General features: G+C 43.8%; 1 protein-coding gene across 11 annotated transcripts in view; it reads left to right on the forward strand.

Annotated features, from left to right (window-relative positions):
* Positions 1–22,681, forward strand: part of Tenm2 (teneurin transmembrane protein 2) — a 1,190,054-nt gene that overhangs the window by 1,130,131 nt on the left and 37,242 nt on the right. For 10 of the 11 annotated variants that reach the window (XM_005376287.2, XM_005376289.2, XM_005376295.2 and 7 more), the window contains 7 exons: positions 2,417–2,536; positions 5,793–6,054; positions 6,827–7,094; positions 10,741–10,884; positions 11,268–11,517; positions 18,596–18,616; positions 21,654–21,886. In XM_005376287.2, the coding sequence (XP_005376344.1) occupies positions 2,417–2,536; positions 5,793–6,054; positions 6,827–7,094; positions 10,741–10,884; positions 11,268–11,517; positions 18,596–18,616; positions 21,654–21,886 (1,298 nt within the window). The remainder of the gene's footprint in view (positions 1–2,416; positions 2,537–5,792; positions 6,055–6,826; positions 7,095–10,740; positions 10,885–11,267; positions 11,518–18,595; positions 18,617–21,653; positions 21,887–22,681) is intronic. The other variant, XM_005376288.2, reaches the window with a different exon arrangement.

Consider the following 22,681-nt stretch of genomic DNA (forward strand, 5'->3'; position numbering starts at 1 on the left):
TATCTTTCCCATCAAGAGTTAGTGCTTCCTAAAGGCATCCTGAACAAAAGCCAAGATATAGGGGAGCAGACAGGGACCTCAGAATATCTGGTGGTTGAAATCAGCCCAGAGATCTAAGTGAAAGACGATCTCCCTAGAAAAAGCTTCTCCAAAGCTTTGATGAGCCTATGCTCTCCAGCCTGTGTGCATGGATACATAATTCAACAGTACAAAATCGTACTCCAAGACATAGGTTGAAGTTCAGTAAGCATGTGAATTTCAGTGCATTATCGTCTGACAAATAATGAAGGACAAAGCTAGGAATAAAAAAGGACTTAATTCAAGACTTCTAAAAAGGCGTTCCCCTAGATAATGGCATACAAAAATAACTAAAATGCCTTGACTCCACCACTATAATTTATAGAGCAGATCTCACTATCTACATAATGTGATAATTGTTACACATCAATAATCATAAATAGAAATGAACTGATAGCATGTCTTAGCTGAATCTTTTCTGTGAGTTGGCTGCCTAGAAATGATAGGAAGCCAGCAACAATGAAAAGTTAGAAAAATAGAAGGGTAGAAATCGCAGGCAACCCAGTGCCTTTTATTCCTATAGTTCTCTGCAAGCCTTATGCTACAGGACTGATTTAAAAGAAGCAGCAGTGGTAGAAAAATGGGAGAGGGGAAAAAGCCGACCGTGGAATGTACGCCCGGTTGTGTTTTCCCATCACGAGCACTGTGTACCTTATGGTCATCAACACACATCATTGATTTTTAAAATAGTGTCTGCTAAGGCCTTAAAGAAATCTTAGATAAGAAGAGGGGATTGAACAAAAGGATTATTTTCATAAATTAGTTTTTCGCTTTCAGAAGACTCTAGCATTGTGGTTGGAACCAGCTAAAAATGGCATTCATTCGTTAGGCAGCCAGTAGCACACAATTAGAGCTGTCAGTAGAACAGTCTAAACATCCCTGAGATCATCAGAGGGCTGGAGTTGAACAGCTGGGGGTATTACTAATAGAAAGAAAGATGCGTAGAGACAGCATCCCTCCAGTTTCCAGGACACCCGGGATTGCAAAAATAAGTACATTCCAAAAATCTCTGACAAGATTCTGGCAAAGAACGGGTCAGCTTGATTACCTAGTCTAGAAATTGGGAGGCTATCCAGGGATCTGGGAACCAAATTGACCACATCTAAAAGGCCAACAATACAGCTGCAAATCTGCCTGGTCTGCTGGAAACTCAGTATAAATATGAAGCTCCTCTTGTCCTATTTCCTCAAGAAGTCAGGAGATTTTACATGGGAGGAGACATGTACATTTTCTGTCTGTGTTCTTTGAGTAGAATGCAATTTGAGAATCCCTAACCCAAACACGCAAAATCTGAAGCTGCTCCAAAACACAAAACTTAGTAAGCACCATCATGACACCCCAAAATGGAAAATTCCATCCTATAAGACTTTATTTCATGCACAAAAGTATTAAAAATATTGTACCAAATTATCTTCAGGCTCTGTGGATAAGGTATTATGAAACATACATGAATTTTGTGTTTAGACTTGAGTCTCATCCCCAAGATATCTCATTATAGACATGCAAATATTCCAACATCTAAAAAAAAACTCAAACCCTGAAACAGCTCCGGTCCCAAGCATTTCAGATAAGGAATATTCACCCATATTGTAGCATCTCTGTGGCTTTATAGGACTTCCCAAAAGTAGCTGGTTGGAAGCTGGCATTCTAGGTAAAATTCTAGTTACTACTATCTGGAAAGAGGGGAGTTTTCCCTGACACCAGAAAAAAATATATATATGGCTTTTCAACTACCCCCTCCCAAGACAGCAGGAATTTGACTTAAGAAAAACATGCAGTTACACACAATCCAGTATCCAAGATATTTTTTATCGGAAACAAAAATATCTTCAACATTCTCTTTTCCTCAGGTTCTTATGGATTGTGAGAAATTTTGCTCTTATAAGGCAGCACAAATACAACGTACTGTATGTGTATGTCCCAGCCTCGTAAAAGAACCTCTGTGTGCTCCCCTGCACTCCTCTGGCATCCCAGCCTGGAACAGGAGAGTAACGTGGCCTCACGCCAAAGCCAAATTAGGAAGTGAGCAGCCAGATGGGGAAGCTCTCACCGAGCGAAATACTGTCTATGCCAGGGTGAGGCACACAGGCGAGTGATGGGGGGCAGCCTGAAGCCCAGGCCAAACACCAGCTGAATGACATCAAGCACTAGAACAAGGCCCGTCTCTTTCTGTGTGGCACGATGGTGTGAAGCTAGAAGTGAGTGGGGAAAGTCTTCCCCTTGCCTGGAGACCAGAGGAGGATGAGTGAGCAATGGCACCACAGAAGAGGAGCTCAGCGTCCCCCATCTCCCTGTTCCCCCGCGTGTGGCTCAGAGACCTGCATTTTTTCTCTTGCAGCCTGGTTTCTCTCATCCGAGGCCAAGTGGTGACTACAGATGGGACTCCCCTGGTTGGCGTGAATGTGTCTTTTGTCAAGTACCCAAAATATGGCTACACCATCACCCGTCAGGATGGCACGTGAGTAGTTTTGTGGGCCTTGTACGATGCAGGATAGAGTGTGCGTGCAAAGACAGCAATGGTGCTACTGGCTTAGACCGTGTGGTTCCTTCCTGGGGCTAGAATGGCCTCCAGCCTGATCTCTTAGGGAGTATTTCCCCAGAGATATTTCATGCTATTTGGTGTGGGATCAAAACCAGGCAATAAACAGAAAGGTCAGTGAATCCAGGACAGCTAACAGCTGTCTCCTTCCTTTCCCCATGTCAGGTAAAAACTATTCTGTGTGTGCTGGGGGTGGAGACAGATTCTAGACCCAAGAAGGGAAGAAAGGGAGCTCTTAGAAACTAACTCCTATTTTAAATCAAAGGCAGTGCAGGGTGACAAAGATCCACATGACATAGTGTCCTGTGGTGATCCCCTTCTGCTTTCATCTGTGGCTTTAGGAGCTGTGTTGTTTTTGCTACAGTTTTGAGGGGGTGGGCTGTAATCAGAGGAGTCTAATTAAATACATTTAGCAGTCACCCTGCTGTGTGAAGGAGGCAACCTTCTCCTATTATCTTCTGATTAGAAACGTGCACCCATTCAGCCCCCACCAAGATGAAAGCTCTGTGTTTCTTAGTCCATTGGGCATAGAGTCAAAAATTAAACAGAAAGAGAAGAAGAAAAGAAATCTATAGAAAAAGGAAAACACTCACTGTGGACTAGAAACACACACACACACATGCACACACACACACACACACACGCACACACACGCTGTCACATTCTATTCCAGTGGAAGAGAGGGATTGTCACTGCAAATGTGTTGGAATACTTTTTTCTATAAAAAGCAGACTCAGGAAAATCATGGACATATCATGGAGATAAGAACTGTGATTCTTACCTTTCTGTGCCAAAGAGTCTAGCCTTATTTTCTGGTACTCTAAGGTAGACTTGCAGGCAGTTTCAACAATTATCAGCCCACAGGAGCCCCTGTTCATGTGTTCTTAACACTGAAAAACAACAAAGGGGGTCTAATGATTCATGTAAAATCATCAATTCAGATGCTCCTCAACCTGTAACGCATCACAGTTCTACACCAATAAACACATGACAAAGGGAAAATATTGTATGTTAACAATGTTTGCAATGCACCTAACCTACCAAACATCCTACCTTACCTAACACCCTACCTTAGCAGCACAGTAGGTTGTAGGGTACCTGTTGCTCACCCTTGTGGCAGCATAGCTGGCTGGGAACTATGGCTCGTTGCTACTGCCCTACCTTGCAAAAGCAGGTTGCACTGAACATCACCAGGCCAGGAAAAGATTTTTGTTGTTGTTATTGTTGTTGTTGTTGTTGTTGTTGTTGTTGTTGTTTGTTTTTTTTTGTTTTTGTTTTTCTTCTGGTACCAGGAATCGAACTCACGACCTTGCACTTGCCAGGCAGGTGCTTTGCCGCTGAGCTAAATCCCCAGCCCCAGGTCAGGAAAAGATTAAAACTCAAAGTACAGTTTCCACTGAGTGTATACCACTTTCACACCACTGTACAGGTGAAAAATCAAAAGTCCAGCCAAATAAGTTGGGAATCAGCTTCATTCATTAGATGACTCACATCTCACTCACAAATACATTTCTGTAACCAAATCTAATTATTAGAAAGCACTAGGACAGTAATGTGTATCAAGCAGACATCCTTTGGGCCTTGTTCATTCTTAGAAGCCAGTGTTCTGGAGACCACCATCTTTGAGTTGATTCCTAAATGGCCAATGAAACACACAGGGAGACATTTCTGAGCTCTTGGCCTTCTGTCTGATTCCCCAGTCCTCTTAGATGCTTCTTGACTAATTGTGCCCCAATCTACCTCCCAAGTCACATGCTTCTGGATTGGACTGTTTTGCTTGCTTAGGTTGAAAGGCATGAAAGTCCCATTGCATGTTCGAGGGAGTCCTCTGGCAATTCCCATAGTGTGTTAGAGTAGAGCATGTGACACAAACTCTTGTTCATTCTGTCATGCCAGCTAGGAACAAGTTTGGTTCAAGATAAGACTCTCTTGTACACACCATATAAAACTGGCTGCCGGGTGTGGTGGTGCACGCCTGTAATCCCAGCACTGGGGAGGCTGAGGCAGGAGGATCATTGAGAGTTCAAGGCCAGGCTGGGCTACAAAGTGAGCTCAAGGACAGCCTGAACTGCACAGTGAGACCCTGACTCAAAAAGACCAAAAAAAAAGTAAAACCATGTCCCCAGCAGCATGCATACCCAGTAATTAAATTTATAAATGAATTACCTAATGTGTAAACTGCTGCACTATGTGTGTTCTGTTGACCTTAATTTATGTGCTTCTGTTCATTTATGTCTCAAAAAAAAAAAAAACACGAAACATGGTACCAAAGCTGGATGAAGCCAATGATCAGTATATATTTCACTGGGATCTTGGCACTGGGGATTCTGAACCAAGAAATACTGCTGCCCTCAAAGCACTGCGGTTCCAGTGCAGCACATAGTAAAACTGGGGAACTTTTCTCCACTAACCGTCCTTTCTGTTAACTGGGGAAAAAGCTCCCTTTGTTCTACTCTGCTGGCCATACATCTCACCCAGCTCTTGAGGAACAAACAGGAACACAGCTGAAAAGCCATTGCCAAAAAAAAAGATCCATTGCCAATGAGATCGGAGGAGCACAGGTTGATGAGAATGCTGTCGGGAACCTTCCCTGCATCTTAACAACATGTCATTATACCTGCACTGCTTACTGAACACTGCTGTTAGCCTATTGCTGTGCTAATAGCCTTATACCAGGCATCAACAAACACTTCCTGTGAAGGACCTGAGAGTAGATATCTAAGCTTTGGTGGCCATGTGGGGTTTTTGCCATTATTCAGCTCTGCCACTGTGAAAAGGATGCTGTCATAGAGGATACATAAGCAAATGGACATAGCTGTGTGCCAATAAAACTTTACTTACCAAAACAGATGGTGGGCCAGACTTAGCCCATGGGCCATAGCTTGCCCTCCCCTGCTCTGCACCCATCATGACATTGATTCTCTCAGCTATACCAAGTGTTGGTACCATTATTTCCATTGGGCAAATGAAGAAGCAGGCTTGGAGAGGGCTAGTAACATGCTTATGGCCACATACCTAGTAAGTGAGAGCATCTGGGTTCCCACTTAGCTCCAAACCCCTGGTTCTTCTTGTGTGCTCTGCCCCTCCTGCTTTTCTCAGGGGAGAGGACTCAAGCGCTAGGCCTTACCTGAAGGGGAATCCACCCAACTCACTGAGCCCATTTGCCTCTCTCCAGATTTGACCTGATTGCCAATGGCGGTGCCTCCTTGACTCTGCACTTTGAGCGAGCCCCATTCATGAGCCAGGAGCGCACAGTGTGGCTGCCATGGAATAGCTTTTATGCCATGGACACCCTGGTGATGAAGACAGAGGAGAACTCCATCCCCAGCTGTGACCTCAGTGGCTTCGTCCGGCCCGACCCAATCATCATCTCTTCCCCTCTGTCCACCTTCTTCAGTGCTGCCCCTGCACAGAATCCCATCGTGCCTGAGACCCAGGTAGGACGGGCACGTGTCAAGGCAGGATGCTCAGTACTTCCTTAACCAAAACCAGCCAGCCAGCTTCCTCTGTCCTATCTGTCCCTGTCCGTGAGCCAGAAACTAATATTTAAAAAGAGGCACAAAAAATAAGAGCACAGTGGAATTTATAGTCCCTGGAGACCAAAGTTTGAATCCCTCCCAGACATTCCGGATGTTTGCAGAGAGTTGTTCAAGACTTTGGCAGTCACCGGAGCTTTTAATAAAATAAAAACAATCTACATATGTGCAACCCACCTGCAAATTGCTTTTCATTCCTGTTAGTCACAGAGATACATGATAAGAGGCGCTTTAATGATCTACATCGGTGTTACGACAGAGGGCATATTACATTATTGCTTCCCTGTTGCTTTATACCGATTGTCAGTGGAAGTTGCAGGTTCATATAATTACAGCCTCTCGTGGCCTCCTTGCATGCAGCTAGCAATAAAGCCTGCTGTTCTTATTTACATCTTTTGCCAACAGTGTGGTTTTTTAAAAGAAACACAACAGTGACCAAGAATAATTATTAATCCAAAAATCATAACCTCAGTCCCTTCACTCTATGGTGTAGGATGAAGTTTCGGCTGGTTTTCTCTTTTTCTTTCTCAGCTATGGGAAGTGGTTCATGCACCCACGTACAGGCTGATCCTTTTCTGTGGGGGAGGCAGCAGCCAGCCAGCTTTGGGCTGCCCATAGCCCACCTGCCAGGGGTATGTTTGATGTGCTGCAGCTACCGTGTGTTTCCCTCCAGGTCCTTCATGAAGAAATTGAGCTCCCTGGTTCCAATGTCAAGCTTCGTTATCTGAGCTCCAGAACTGCAGGGTACAAGTCGTTGCTGAAAATCACCATGACCCAGTCCACAGTGCCCTTGAACCTCATCAGGGTTCACCTGATGGTCGCTGTAGAGGGGCATCTCTTCCAAAAGTCCTTCCAGGCTTCTCCCAACCTGGCCTATACCTTCATCTGGGACAAGACCGATGCTTATGGCCAGAGGGTATATGGGCTCTCAGATGCCGTTGGTATGTTGTGGTTTCAGTCATTTACTAGCTCATAGACTTAGTTATATATTAATTCAATCTTCCTGTTGTATACCAAGCACTGTTCTAACAGATAAAGACACAAAGGTCAGTAACACAGACAAAATCCTTCTCCCCTGATCCTTATATTCCAGTGAAGGATCAAGATAAGAAACACATGTTGGACAAGGAAATATCAAGCTATGATGAGTACTAAAACAAGAGATATATACCAAGGAGAAGGGACATCTGTAGACAGGTATTCCGGGCAGGCATCTCAGCAGGATGATAATTAAATGCAAACATGGGCATCCAGAAGGTGCCATGTAAAAATCAGGAGATGAGCATTCCAGGCACAGAGACGAGTAAGGTGTGTCTGAGGGACAGAAAGAAGATCACTGCAGCTAGAGCTTGGCAGGCAAGGAGAGCGTTCAAGGTGGAAAGAGCTAGGCAGGGGCTGGTTCGTGTTCCAGAGAGAAGACTTGCAAATAGCCTTGGAGAATAAGTTTGGGCTCAAGTTGATCTGAGAGCTACATACTATGTTTTAAGGCATTGCCTTTTGAGGGAATTGCACCATCCTTTGCTTAGGAAGGATCACTATAAGAGAAAGTTCCTATGGTTAGCGGAGCTGTGAGCTCTGGACCTTCCTACTTGTGGAGTGCTATCTAGGGATTAATTAAATTCCAGCATCCTGTATTGTCTTCACAAGTAGGCTTGTGGTTTTCAAGAACTGTGAGTAATGATAAGTTGCAGAAGTAAGTAACCAGTAAACTCAGACATTTTCACTAGAACTGGCAGCCAGTATTTACAGACACGGTCTTTGTGCACAGGATTGTGTGAAGTCGGTTGTCTTGAGTCCCTTTATAGTCCCTTATAATCCCTATGGTACAAATGGGGCAGAAAAGAGAAAGGCCAGGAAATCTGTTTGAGATCACACAATTGGTCAGTGACAGATGCCCAAAATGTGATCCCAGCAGTCAGCTTCATCGTGGAGAGGAGTTAGTAACGTACTTGGAGTTATAAGAAGTTATGGGAGTACTGAGTGCATTTAATATCAAGTACTAACCAATCCAAACAGTATTCGAGTTGGCAAATATCAAAATAATAGCCAATAGCCAAAGGCTGACTGAATATACTAATCCACCCTTGTGTACTCCAATCCTACCACTGTCAGCTCATAACGAAGCTTGTTTTCCACAACTTCCTCTACTCCACTGCCTCCTGTATTTTACTGAAGTCAAAGATATCCCATCCTTTTTATCTGGGATGTTTCAAAATATGTCTCTAAAATTTAAGAACATAGCAACAACATCATTATCACCAACAAAAACACTATTTCCAAATATCGAATAGTCGATCATTATTCTACATTTCAGCTGTTTCTTGAATGTGTTAAAGTGTTAATACTTTAAGTCAGGATCCAAATGAGATCTACCTTTTGAGTGGCCTCCCTAAAGATTTTTAAAGATTTTAGTCTTTCCATTTGTCTTTTTAACATTGACTGATTGATTAATTGATTAATGCAGGTGAATTATTTGCCTATAGAATGTTCCATTGTCCGGTTGTATGTTTCCTAGTTACATGCTGATGGCTATTTGACCTGTTCCTCCCTCTGTCCCTAGTATCTCCAGTGAGTTGATGCTTGGGTCTGAGGCTCTCTCAGTTCAGGTTTGACTTTCATTTTTAGCAGGACCGCCTGAGAGGGAGTTCCATGTTCTTCCACCTAAGAGACACCTAGTGTCAGGTTATGCGCCTTTTACGATCTGGGCAGACATAGATGCTAACTGCCCAGATCATGTAGATTGTTAGGGACTGCAAAGTGGTATTTTAATTCTGTTATTGCTTCTCCATCTATTAGCTAAAATAATTTATAAGAGATGTTTTATCATCAACTATTTGGTTATTTGAGGCACAATTCAAATAAGAAAGCACAAATGCTTGCTTAATTCACTTCATTTTCTAACTTTCAGTATGATGAATTGGTTTGTCCTCCAAGGGTGGCAAATTGTTTTTATAAATACTATTATAAACTCAGAGACTGAACTGTATCAAGTATATTTCAACCACTGAAGTCAGTCTCCTAATAACGGTCACAAGGTCCCATGTTGGAGTGTTGGGAGCATCTTTAAGCTGGTTCCCAAATCCTTGTTTATGACCCTAGCAGATTTCTCCCTTGCTGTCTAGTGTGGTTAAATGTAGCCTGATCTCATCTCATTCATTTCTTTGTCCAGTCACTTCTTCAAGGAGTCCAGGTTCTTTTAGATAAGGAATAAAATATCAAGGTGACAAGCGGAGCACCAGCAATCCCCTTTGCCGCTGGGCTGGCCATTATTTCTTGGTGTTTTTAGAAGACACACTAGGAAATACATGGGCTTACTTTTTGGTATTTAGTTTTTGTTTTTAAAACAAAAATGTGCCCTTCACTTGTATCAGCCTTTCTATAACTCAGGATTTCTAGAAAGCTGCAGAGAATCCCAAAGATGGCACACATCGTTAAGGGTTTAATGTAGTAGGGACAGCAATAACAATATCTTATATTTCTAGAATAGTGTTCAATTAACAGTGTGTGGTACCCAGCATTTCCTCTTACTCACCCTTACCCCATTTCCTGAAGAAACCGAGGTTTGACTTACCCCAGTGTGTGGGAAACATGAAGCCACAGGTATAAGGCAGGAAGCACAATAAGACTAATGCTCTTCTCCTTCTCTCTCTCTCTCATTTGTCCATGAAGCAAAGGCAGAGTTTTTACAAATAAAATCTTGGATTCAGATACTTTTTGAATCTCAGTGTCACAGGTGGGCTGCACATCTCTTAGTGCCTCTCCTGGCACTTCCTGAAGCTCTGAGTGAACGTACAGTCATCCCTCAGTACAAATGGAGCCTTGATTCCACACCCCTTCACGGATCCCTAAATTCACAGATGTTTCAGTCCCTTATTTGCATGTACCAATGCACACCCTCCCATACACTTTAAATCATATCTAGATTACATACAGTATCTAATACAGTGTACATGCCATGTAAATGGTTATTATACTGTGTTATTTAGGAAATAATGACAAGAGAAAAATCTGTACATGTTCAGTACAGATGCAGTATTTTTATTCAAATATTTTGGATCCATGGTTGGTTGAATACATGATTGCAAAACCTGTAGTTGCAGTGCACCAATTGTAAAAATTGCCTTGACTTATACAAGCTGTTGCCCCAGAATCTCCTCAGCAATGAGCCACTAAGCTTCCAGAATTCTTTCTCCTTATGAAGGAAAATAAGCAACCAAGATACAACAAACGCACTTGATGAAGAGCAGGCTGAGAGAAATAGTTTCCCTTCTGTCTCTAAAGAAGAATGGTACAGCATTTAGTTTTTAAATGAGTCCTCTTCTCCCTCCACATCACTGGGGTCATTTTCAAAAGCTAGCTGTCCATTGGAAAGGTCTTTCCATCCCACAAAGTACAACTATATAAAGTTTCAAGGTTTAGTTCAGCTCAAAACCTGAATTTAATATTGTGGAATCCCAAGGAGAAAAGCGATCAGCCCACCTCTTTGAGTGACTTTGAGAACAAAATCTGTATCCCCCCCCCCCAACACATGCTTCTCCTTCTCATTAGAGAGCTCCAGAGTAATCAAGCCCTCTGTTTACCTTCCAGTGTCTGTGGGATTCGAGTATGAGACCTGCCCCAGCCTCATCCTATGGGAGAAAAGGACTGCTCTGCTGCAGGGCTTTGAACTGGACCCTTCCAACCTCGGTGGCTGGTCCCTGGACAAGCACCACATCCTCAACGTGAAGAGTGGTACGTGAGCGCCTCTCCTCTCCTGCGGACAGCCTCATCCCTTCCCTGGAACCATCTCTCCAGTCTTGACATTCCAGTAGCAGCCCTTGTCCTTCCCTCAGCCATTTGTCATCAAGTACCATCTTCTCCTTTAAAATGTCAACTAATATGGGGTTGGTTCGCATAGCACATACCTCATAAATCTGTGGCTGTCCCTCCCAGCTCATGGCGCTTGAGGGTTGCTGCCGCATCCCACCTCTTTATGGAGAAATAAGACAGCATCTGAAAAGTGGATTCCAAAATTTTCTCTGCTCCCTGCCTCTTTCCCTGGACCTCCCTAGCACAACATGAGTGTCCTCCCCAGACAGCTGTGGTGACAGTTCCCCTTCGTCTCCCTCCCTCAGGAATCCTACACAAAGGCACTGGGGAAAATCAGTTCCTGACCCAGCAGCCCGCCATCATCACCAGCATCATGGGCAACGGCCGCCGCCGGAGCATCTCCTGTCCCAGCTGCAATGGCCTTGCCGAGGGCAACAAGCTGCTGGCCCCCGTGGCTCTGGCAGTGGGAGTCGACGGCAGCCTCTTCGTGGGTGACTTCAATTACATCCGGCGCATCTTTCCCTCTCGAAATGTGACCAGCATCTTGGAGTTACGGTAAATGGACATGCAGGCAAACTTCTGCTCTCTTGCTCCCTGTTGCTCCTGAGTCTCTTGGGATGAATGGTGGCTGTATTTTGGGTTCTCCAGAGAATATATAATCCCTATGACCTAAAACCTAGGCCCAAAATCAACTAAAGCTTTAGAGAAATGACCTGGGTGTCTATAAACCACCAAACGGAGGTTAATATGATTGTCAACAACTGATTTACAAACAAGGGAAGTGGCTTTCTGTCTTCAGACTATAGAAGGACCAAGGTGTCTTATATTTTTTTTAAAGCTCAATAGAACATTCTGATACACATCAAAGTTTGAGAAACACTAATGTTTATTTACTAATTCAAAGTGTGCTAGCTCTATAAATCCTTTGACTCTTTGCACATTTGCTAGGATATGTTCAGCATAATTCCTTTATGCCTTACTAGGTCATTTCTTGCCCTTTGCTTGCTACTAGATCTATAGTCCAGACTCCTTGATGCTGGGAAAATATTAACACCTAAATATTCTAAGAAAGTTGATTCCAGACCCTCAACTCAGAGAAAGACCCATGCAGGGAGCAATAAGGTCTATAATTAAGAGAAGAAAAATGTCAGACAAAAGTTGTGCAAAAGTCCTAATACTGGCCAGTAACCTGGCTTATTGAAGGGACTGATAGAGAGTCTGTACAGCTGGGACAGTAAGCTTAGGGGAGCATCCTCAGAGGAAATCAGAGGAGTAGGGAGGGGATGGAGGCTTCAGAGACTTACTGACCTTGTGGACACGTGTGGAGTGCATTTGCATTGCCGTGGGCAGCCCTTGGAGGTTGGAGTTGAGATGGTGCCACTGGCCTGTTCTAAACAAGGCCCTAGGGGCTGGGAATTTAACTCAGAGGCAAAGCACCTGCCTAGCAAGCGCAAGGTCATGAGTTCAATTCCTGGTACCAGAAGAAAAAAAAAAAAAAAAACCACAAGCCCCTGGAGACAGTGTGGAGGCTGGACCGCAGGAGTGAGGGTGTGGAGGGGAAAGGCATGGGGAGGGTACTGCAGTGCTGCTGGCTTTGGGTGATGGCGATTTGGACTAGAATAGTAGCGGAAGGATATGAAAATTCTCCAACTGAATTATATTTTTTAGTTACATCAGATAGGATTTGCTGAAAGATCAAGGAAAAGAATGAAGAGAGAGAGAAACAGAGACAGATAGAGAGATGAGAGAGAAAGAGAGAGCGAGAGATCACACCACTTAGATTTTGGCCTGGGCCACTGAGGGGCCAACGGTGCCTCCTGAAGCAGCCTCAACCATGCAGCAAAAGACAGAAGCTTCAGGTCACATTGGCATTGTCCTTGAGCCCCCTCTGGGATACAGATCAGTGGCCTGACCACCAGCAGCCACTGCTGGGTATTCTTGAAAGCAAAGACTGTGCCAGGAACCACAGGGGTAGAAAGAGAGGAGACAACAACAACCCTGCACTGAGAAGACTGCAGCCCTAGGGGTCACAGGGTGACCCACACCTGTGCTGGCCTCTGAAATCAGAGGAAGGAGGAAACACGGGCTGAAAGAGCCCCCATTGGAGGATGAGGGTGCCTGGGAAGCCAGCGCACACCAACCGTCACAGACACAGAGCAGAAGTTCATGACGTAGAAGAGGCTTCGGTATCCAAAAGATGTGCAAAGAGGAGGAGAAGAAGGCAGAGTAGAAAAAGCCAGGTGACCCTCAAGCTATCATGCTGACAACCCACACAGCACTGTCCTAGCCCTCCCTGCGAAGGTCTCCTGCCCAGGATTTTTTCCTTTTTTCAACCCAAGAAAGCCAGGATCCTGTGGGAAAAGAGACACAGGAGGAGGCACAGGGTGAATGGAGGAAGCATTAAGCTTTTCGGAGGCCCACAGTGAAACAAAGACAAATCATGCTTCTGGCAGGTGGTATCCTGCACATCTGACCCTTCTCTCACACAGCTCTTCCTGCTCCAAGTCCAGTCCGCACTTGCTCTGTGCATTTCCACCTTAAAATCTTGACTCAGGTTGCTCACTCAACTCAAAATACCCACTCTACCCAGCCTCCCTCTTCACGTCCACCTGTAATGCCCAGACTGAAGATTCCCTCTTTTCATGAGCCCCGATCACCCTAGGAGAAGTGATTCTCACCCTCCTGTGGGTCACTGAAGTCTCTGCTTTTTCACTCAAGTTGATACCTCCTACTGCCTGTTGTTCACCCATCTCTGCATGAGTCTTCAGGGCCCGGTGTGTGAAGTTCTGTAGGACAGACACCTTGGTCACTGTTGCCCAGTGATGCTTAGAGCTGTGCCCAGCCCCTCCGGGCACCCAAAATAAGTTGCCTGAGTAAAAAGGACCAGTCCTTTCCCTCTTGTTCGAATCAGTCCTTGATTCCGCGTCTTAAACTGCAGAGGCCACCACATATCAGTGATACAAGTTAATGGCCCAATCAAAACAAACCACGCCATGCCCACATGGTGACATTGAGGACAGCTTGAGGGAAAACAACTCCCAATTTCCCTTGACAGCTGTGTGATTTTATTATTTTTTTTTTTTTAGCTGTCTTTAGACTTGTTCTTGCTTTCATCAACCAGGAACCTAGAGCCGATTAGAAGTTAAGCTTTTACAAGAACACTGGTTTGATTCTTCTTTTCTTCCCACTACATCCCTGAAAACAAAGGGCTGTCAATCCCCTCTCTTCAAAACAGCAACCAGCCAAGAGAGGGAGGAGGGGGAAAGAGACCTGTCTTGCTTGCGTCTCTTCTCCATTGTGAGTTGGCAGTTGAATGATTCAATTTTGGGAGTCAGAACCCATCCCCATCTTAGTTACCCACCCTGGAACTGAGCCTCAAATCAGGATTCTATTTAAATGTTGCCATGGTTCTTTCACTATCCCTTTGCCTCCGTCCTTTCTTTGCTTGGACAAAACATGCGAGGGTAGAATTCTACAGGATTCTGAGTAACTTCTGACGCTGAAAAGGACTTTCTCTTAGGTAATATGATTACCAACCGTGTGCTTTGATTGAGCACATTTTCAACACCCACTTCCCCACAAAGCCTGATATCCCACCTTTTATAGCCCCTTTTTTCTTATAATTGTCATTCTTTCTAAGTGGTCCTTGTGAAACCTAAGCCCTTTGAAGCTGAGTACATTTGTCAGTTATTCACATCTTAGGATGAACTTGTCTCATAGGAAAACACTTTCTCCCTCTGCAGTTTGAGAACAGCCTAGAAACTGTTCTCAAACTATGGGTCCTTTTATTGGGCCCCAATATGAGGCAATAAATGATAAGGAATGAGACATCATCTCTCTCCACCTTTTTTATGTGACCCCTTTTGGTGAACATAAGAATCTCACATTTAATGTTTTAATTATTTTTATTTTTCAACATAAAGTTATATTATGATATTAAATGTGCTGTGTTTTTCAATGAAACCACTTCTTCATGCTGGCTTTTTATACTGCTTTTAGGGAGGGTTCAGGGCATTACTGTATTGGGGAAGATTTTCAAGGAAAGAAATCAGATATGTCAGCGCTGGTGGGGGTGGAAATGTGGGGAAATGGGAACCTGGGGAGGAGGGCAAAGGCAGCCAGAATTGGAAGCAAGAATTGACCTAAATATTTCACAGATGCAGACCCTACTGGACAGCAGAGTAGGATGATGTCAGGGAGGACTCAGTGACTCCGTTAGAAGATGCCAGTGCTTGCCACGTGGTCAGGCTTTGAAGATGGGGGTCAGGAATAGAAAGACAACAAAACACCAGTCCCAGAACAATAAGAACCACCCTGTCCATAAGATTCTGGATAGTGCTTGACAGCCTGTTCACAGCTCTTTTACCAAGGACAGTTCAGATCTCATGGGACCTTAAGCCAATACAGTGGGGCTGGGTGGTCCTCTAAGAAAGAAACAGAGTTATGATTAGCAAATGAAAAGTAAAACTGAGTATTATTCAGGATGGGAAAACAAAACAGATGGCAACATTTTAAAAAGCCAACAACTAGCACAAACATCACAAACCCAGACAAATAGCCTGATATTTTATATTAATTGACTGCTATTACACTTCCATAATACTTGTTTCCCCATAGTTTTTGGCTCCACAGTCCCTAGCTACCTTTTAATATGAGGATTACTTTCAATATCTATAGAGTAAATAAAGAGATAGCCAGTCTTTCCTCCCATATGGCTGACCTTCTTTCAGATTATTGACAGAAAGAGATTTTCTTTCCTGTTCGCAGTTGACTATGGGTAAGGTATGAGTTGTTAGAATTGTAAAACTTGGGGAAGCCTCTATCAAGTTTCCTTTGCAGTATTTCTGGACATTTTAAATTTTCTTGTGCAGTGAATAATCTAAATCCTGTTTGAGAGGGTAGTCCCTAACCAATTTCTCACTGCTATCCTTGTAGTACTGAAATATGAATTCTACCCTGGACATCATACACCCTCAAGTGATACTGCACAGTAGCAAGGAGGAATCAACACAGTAGGATAGGAGCGTTCCTCAAGCTATTGCACACACCAGCGTGGCTGGCAGTAATTTAATTAGATGCTGGAAGGATTGTAAACCACATAATTACATATGCCTGAAACTAAACTACGTGTATCCCAACTCAATTTCCCTTGTTAAAACAACAACAAAAACTATAGTCCAGTTTCCTCTCAGTTCCACTCCAAAGGGAAAGTAGGACACAAAAGGAGTTGGAACAGAAAGAGACAGTAAACTAGGCATGGTAGCACACCCTTGTGATCCCAGTACTCTAGAAGGCTGAGCCAGGAGAGTCTCAAGTTTGAGCCCAGTCTGGGCAATTTAGGGACTTGATGAGACCGTGTTTCAAAAGAAAAAAATTCTTGAGCCGGGGATGTAGCAAAACAGCACAGCATCTGCCTGGAAAGCATAAGGCCCTGAGTTCAATTTCCACTACCAAAAGAAAAAGAAAAAAATTCTTAAAGACTGGGAATGTAATTCAGTGTGAAGACCCTGGGTTCAATGGCAGAAAGAGAGAAAGAGGGAGAGACAGAGAGAGAACAGTCTCAACTGATGGCAGCTCCATACTTCTGAGCAGGACATGACGGACTGGAGCTCATCCCAGGCAGGGTCTGCCCAGCACTGGGGTAGCAGCCTCAGGAAGACACTTTCCCAGCCCTTGATCTCTCCTGGGCTCTGCACTGTGCCTGGAGCACAGAGATGAGTAAGTCATGTTCTATTCACAAAGAAGTGAGGAAGACAAGCACACAAACATAAATCACAAGACAGTGTGATGACAGCTTGCCAGACAGGCTGTGAAAGCTAAGAGAGACCCTGTAGGCTTCACAGAGGAGTCATTGAGACTCTGCAGTATGGAGAGCTAATCCATCTCAATTCTTAAATCAGAGACACCACTTTTTCCTCAAAGGGATGCTTAAAGGGTTTGTGTTATTGAGAGCACACACACAAAGCCTAGGCTTGTTCCTTGTAAGTAGGCCATCCGTACCCATCTGCATAGACTGACTCAAGGATGCTGTTAGTTTTGTTTCCTCCTAAGCACCCAACCTGCTACTGACCCTAGCCTGGAATAGCAGTGACCTCGGCCTTTATCCAAAGCTCATATCCATCTGATCACTCGGACTCTACACTCTCCAAAGACTTGCTTCCCTCACCCCTTCCCATCTTCTTCCCCCAACATAGATATTATATTAATCAACTTAAAGCAGATGTTCTTAGGAAAGAAGTAGGTCAGGTCTGCAGACCCAAATCCCATCCAGTCTTTTCACAAAATCTTGACTTTAAAAAAAAGTGGAATTGATATTGCAATAATTAAGAGCCAAATATGTCTACCACTGGTGGCAGATAACATTTCACTTTCATTAAGCAATATAAAATAGACGCGAGAATTCCCGGCTGCCACCCTGACACACCAGGCTTTGCAGAATGAATCTTAAATTGCACTATGTCAGTCAGAGCTCAGGAGTTATCAGCATCATTTAATTAACTTTTTTTTTTGCAAAAACTAACACGTTAGAATAAAATATAAAATGTAATCCCTGTGCAAACCTACCACTAATGATGGCCCCCAGCAGAGGCCTGAGCTAAGCCTCAGCAGGAATCAGGGCATCCAGCCCTCTTTGTCCCCTCCCTAAAGCCTCCCCTTCAGCTGGAAGGAGAAGAGAGGTCAGCAGCTCCTTCCACCTTGACCTAGAAGACTCGAGGATGGGGAACAGTTCTCCTTACCTAAGGCACTGACTTCTCCCTAGTGTTAACTTTCAGCCACTTTCCTGTTGAAATTGAAGTGTATTTTTGTTCTTCAAGGAAAAAACAACAAAACTTTTCCTAGTTCATCAAAAAAGAATAGTAACTGGTGTCTCTGGCTTTGGTTAGGAGAGCAATGTTACTGCCTAAAAATGAATGCCATGAATGAGAACAGAAGTCATCACAGTATTAGGCGTTACTGTGAGAAAGGATGCATATGTAGGATCTCACACATACACACACACACACACACACACACACACACATGTGAGATGGGAAGTGGAATAAGAAATAGCTCAGAGTCTCAAAATTCAGCAGAGCCTTTGTGAAACTTCAGCCGAGCGTAAGCAGGGCTCTCTCTTGGGTGGTACTGACTCTGTACTGACCAGTGCAAACAGATGGTGCAGGTGTAACCATGCTGCTCCACGCAAGGGCATTCAGAATGACACACGGCACTCCTGGCAGCTGAACTTGAATTTGGCTCCAGAGTCCTCCCACCACACTCTCAGGAGTCACTGCTAGTCAACAGGTGTCACTAAAGGTATAACCCGCCCGCGGTACCTTCATCAGCCAGAAGTCCTGTTTCACCTGTTGCTACCCGTCCCATGCATGACAGCCACGTTGTCTGTCAGAGAATCCAAGCCTTCTTGTCCAGATTTTCCAGTGGTCTGGAGGAGTCCAAACTCGGGGGTTCTTCCCAAGTAATCAAGCCAAGAGCCGTCAATTAGAAGGGGAAAAAAAGCAAGAAAGACTGCCCTTTTAGGGGCCCCTTTGTGCAAGAAACAAAATCTATATATATATATATATTGTGTTTGCTTTATCATCAATTCTTCGGCTAACTGTTTGTTCTTTTTTCCTTCTGTTTTCTTTCTATAAAGAAATAAAGAGTTTAAACATAGGTAAGATGAAGAACTCTTTCCTGTATAATTTGATATGGTTCGTTTGCTTCCTTGTGTTTGCTTTTTTGTTTTGTGCTTCTTGTGTAATGTTGTATATTTTTATGTACCAAATATAGTAACTTTTTTATGTGCTAATTGTGTGTTGTGGATATGATAAGCTTTCGCAATTATGAAATGCAGTCAAAAAGCAACCAAATAAGCTGACGGTAATTAGAATTTCCGGGAGATGCAAGTGCAAGATAATGAACCCTCCATGAACTTTCATCCTGACTGCTCAGTGTGGCCCATAATTGGGCAAAACAGTTGAGGCAAACTTCTGGCTTTTGTAAATGCTGGACTGGGTTCACAAAAGCTTTAATGAACTGGAAACGGGTCAAAAACTCATTTTCAACTCATTAATGATTTTTTCCCCCTAGATCTATGGTCATTTAAAAAAGTACACACACACAGACACACACACACACTCACGCGAAGTTAATTGGCAATCTGCTGGTCAAACTGAATCCAACAGTCAGATGTGTAAGAATTTTCATGAAGTTGAGTCACTTTTGAGTAGCCTGAAAGGTATAGATCAAGTACTATTTGTCTGAATATCCTTTGTCCTTTCACTAATCAAAGGTCACCACGCAAAGCCATACTGATTCAATTCACATATAAACCGTACAGCACACAGATATGTGCACGTACGCATATACTGCAGGGGCTGGGGATTTAGCTCAGTGGCACAGTGCCTGCCTGGCAAGCGCAATGTCGTGTGTTCGATTCCCAGTACCGGGGGAAAAAAAAAAAAAAAACATATACTGCACTGAAATGCATGTAGTGTGAGCATTCTAGCACAAAAGGGACCTTATTTTTATAAGAGGAAAAGAAGCAAAGCAATTTGTGTCACTACTTGAAGGAATTTTTCCCACTCCATCCTGTGAAACACAGAAAGGGCTTCCTTACCATACTGGGTTAAAATTAGACAAACAGTAGAGTTAAATTATATGGCATCACTGGTCAATGGAAATTCATAGAAAGAGTCCTCCACCTTCCTCTTAGGTAACCCAAAGCTGGCTGGTTATCGGAGCCCCATTTGAGGAAAAAAAAAAAAAAGAGAGAGAAAAAGAACGAAAACATCCTGGAAGGCCCCACATTTGATCTGTAGCCCCAGCTGTGGAAGCAGGATTGTCCAACCAACCTGAGCTGCTCTACTAGTCTTGCTTGGAATTAGTGTATGGCCATGGGGAAGAATGATCTCCCTGGGCAAGAACTCACCCTGAACTCTGAATTGTCTACTCTTATGGCAGACACTTGGAAAAGCCTCCTCAAATCAGGCTCCCTAGAAAGTCTAGAATTAATTATCCTGCTCATAGATAGGCACAGATGTGCAATGCCTCGATCTTTCTGTTGATCGTGCCAGCTACTGCTCATTCAGTAAGAGAGTACAGCATCTAATTAAAAAATGGCAGGAATTTTCCCCCTTTCCGCCTTAATTTGTTTTGCATATATGGATATTCTCTAATGACTTAGCCAAAAAAAGAAGAAGAGGAAGAAGAAGAAGAAAGAAAGAGCAAAGGAAAGGGAAGGAATACAGCCCAGCTAGCCTACCCTTCCAAGCTAGTTATCCAGGCTGGGATTTTAGAAAGACCTTGACTTCTAGTTCAATTGTGTCTTAATAGCAACCTGAGGAGAAGCTGGAATTAAAGATAGTCTCGTCTCACAAATTACCCCTAAAAATAGCTCCCGAGCGCTTCTCTTTTTCTCTTAAATTGGGGAAGAACCCAAATTGTAGTGTTTTAATTAGTAATTTACCAGCTAATGTCTACAGGACAAATGCACCAAACACTATCAGCACCCTCACCTTCCCTTCACCTCACCCAGCCCCTCTCCTCCCTGTGCCCCAAAGTATAATTTTAAAATGTCAGGAAGAAAAGACCTATGCTTGTGGCTCCAAAAGATGGTTTACCCCACTGGGGCAGAGAGGAAGCCCCTGCTTACACCCAAAGGTGTGACTTTAATAGCCAGTATTTAACATATATAAGCACTCATTGTGGTCCCACTGCAAAGGGAAGAGCTATTGGGTTTGGGGCTGGAGAGAACAGCAGCGATGATCTCATTTGATTTCTTTCCTTCCCAAGTAAGGATGTTAACACCCAGTGCCACCAGAAACTTACCTAAGGTTACCAAAAGGGTCTGAGTTGAGTTTTGAGTTTCCTATGTCTTACCCTGAGCCATTTCTACAGTTCTCACTCCGTCCTGGCTAGCCTTGCAAAGGACTGATAGGTGCATGGCAGAGGAAGTGCCTCTTCTGAGGCTTACGTGTTCCTCATATACTTCACATGCACAGCTCCTCATCTCCTAACGTGGCTTAAGGCTTTGGCAGTTCTGTGACCTCGCTGCTACCCAAGATTTGAAAACTTTATCTCTTCACTCTGTAATTCAGATTCTTGACAACATAGCAAGATATCCACATGTCTTCCTACTAAATGCCAGCAGTATTGTATCTGCACTAAGGAACAGTAAGAGCTGAGGTTGTGGGGGTGGGGATACCTCTGGGGACCTTCTTGTCAAAAAGAAAAACTCCAGATTGCCTCAGTAGTAATGATCTAGTGCCTTGGAGGCATTGGGATGCATAGATTAAATAGAGAACATTGTCACATCGTAGTTTTTCCTCAATCTCATTTGAGAATATACTAAGCCCATGGGGGGAATAAAAGAGGCTGACACACAGGAGTTGGTACTGAATGACTAACTATCCTGCTCATGAAAACAGGACAGAGTGGAATCTTTTATACTGGCTTGATGAAGCAATAGTCTGCTAGGAGGTATGATGGAATCTGTGAATTTCACGATTGCATGAGGCACTTAAGTCTCATTAGAAGTAGTAAAGAGCCGTGTTATGTTAGAACATGGCTAAGTCATGATTCTTTCCAGTTCACTAAAGTGGAAAGACGCTAGAGAAGGTAAGAGTCAGCTAGGGCTTTTGTCATCTCTCTGACCAGGAGACAGCTGTCTAGCCTCTCCCTTATTTCTCTTTGTGCTTCTTCTACTAAAGCAACAACCCTGCGCACAAGTACTACTTGGCCGTAGACCCTGTGTCTGGCTCGCTCTTCGTCTCTGACACCAACAGTCGCCGAATCTACCGTGTCAAGTCTCTGAGTGGAGCCAAAGATCTGGCTGGGAATTCAGAAGTCGTGGCAGGGACCGGTGAACAGTGTTTGCCCTTTGACGAAGCCCGCTGTGGGGACGGAGGGAAAGCTGTGGACGCAACTCTGATGAGCCCGCGAGGTAAAGCCTGCAAAAGAAGAAACCTCTATCTCAGAGCTTGCTGCAAGCTCTGCTGTCTTGTTTTTGGAACTGAATGAGGCCCAGCAGTCCAAAACACAGCTTTCCCTAAAATAATTTAACTCTGATAGATTGCTTTGGTGTGTGGGTGGGTGTTTAAAATTTTTTTTTATTTATTTGAAGTAAACTTTATCATCCACATATGCTACAAGTGAAAAGTGGAGGGGATTGCACCTGGAGGTTTCTGACTGCTGCTAGTCACAGAGCCAGGAGGAAATCTTAGTTCCAAAGGCCAAAGTAACAGCTACAGGGGATGGAGATAGAACAAAGCCCAGAAGGGGCCTCCAACCACTCCTGGACAGAGTGATAGACAGTATGGTATATGAAGTCTAAAGCTCAATGCCTGCCATGTTGTAAATGTCCAAGAAAGTGGTAGCAAAAACCAAAAACAAAACAAAACAAAAAAAAAAAAAAAAAAAGAATAGGTGTAATTTCCAGGGGTCTGGGGTGGAGGCATTCTTGCAACCAATAGGTCTTCATTTGAAAAGGACTAAAGATGCTTAAGGTTAAGGAGCAATCATCTGAGGTTCTAATTCCTGTTAGCATTTTTAGCTACTGAGAAAGCAGCCTGCAGCACGGATTAGGGATGCGAAGCCTTGTACTTGGGCACTGAAATGAAAACGCAAAAGAAATAGAAACCGCAGCCCGTGTCTTATCAGCCCTGCTGTGACAGGGGAATGCTAGGCCTTGGTATCTCCCCAGGGCACTGGAGTGCTGATTGGAGTCAAGGCTTAATTG

This window comes from Chinchilla lanigera, unplaced genomic scaffold (assembly GCF_000276665.1).
Source record: "Chinchilla lanigera isolate Chin_1 unplaced genomic scaffold, ChiLan1.0 scaffold00007, whole genome shotgun sequence".
In the NCBI taxonomy this organism is placed as follows: Eukaryota; Metazoa; Chordata; class Mammalia; order Rodentia; family Chinchillidae; genus Chinchilla; species Chinchilla lanigera.